The sequence below is a fragment of the Apaloderma vittatum genome, unplaced genomic scaffold (genome assembly GCF_000703405.1).
Source record: "Apaloderma vittatum isolate BGI_N311 unplaced genomic scaffold, ASM70340v1 scaffold31326, whole genome shotgun sequence".
Taxonomy (NCBI): domain Eukaryota; kingdom Metazoa; phylum Chordata; class Aves; order Trogoniformes; family Trogonidae; genus Apaloderma; species Apaloderma vittatum.
Window position 1 is genome coordinate 4,665 of NW_009720569.1, and position 409 is coordinate 5,073.

Genomic DNA, 409 nt, shown 5'->3' on the forward strand with positions numbered 1-409 from the left:
ACGCGGGGTTTGGGGGAGGCGGCCAGGCTGCTGCTGCTGCTCTCGCCTCCCCGGGAAAGAGCGCGTATTTATAGGATGATGGAGAGGACCTTGGAAGGGCTCGGGCCTCCCAGAGAGCAAGTTCTCGGAGAAGAGAAACTGAAATAACTGAAGCATGGGGGTGGAGGAAGGGTCAGAGCGTGCCGCTCACAGCAGCTCTTCTGACCTTTCCCTTGCCAGCCTCGCCGGCATCTCCCGCAGCACCACCGTGGTCGTCGCCTACGTCATGGCCGTCACGGAGCTGAGCTCCCAGGAGGTGCTGGAGGCCATCCGAACTGTCCGGCCCGTTGCCAACCCCAACCCTGGCTTCAGGCAGCAGCTGGCTGAGTTCAGCGGTGGCTCAGCCCCCAAGGGGGGCCCAGCCCCGGCC

At 64.8% G+C, this 409-nt stretch overlaps 1 protein-coding gene across 1 annotated transcript in view; it reads left to right on the forward strand.

Moving 5' to 3' along the window:
* Positions 1-409, forward strand: part of DUSP15 (dual specificity phosphatase 15) — a gene marked incomplete at its 5' end in the record, with an annotated part of 4,205 nt that overhangs the window by 3,443 nt on the left and 353 nt on the right. The window contains one exon of the mRNA XM_009871060.1: positions 220-400. Coding sequence (XP_009869362.1) covers positions 220-400 — 181 coding nt within the window. The remainder of the gene's footprint in view (positions 1-219; positions 401-409) is intronic.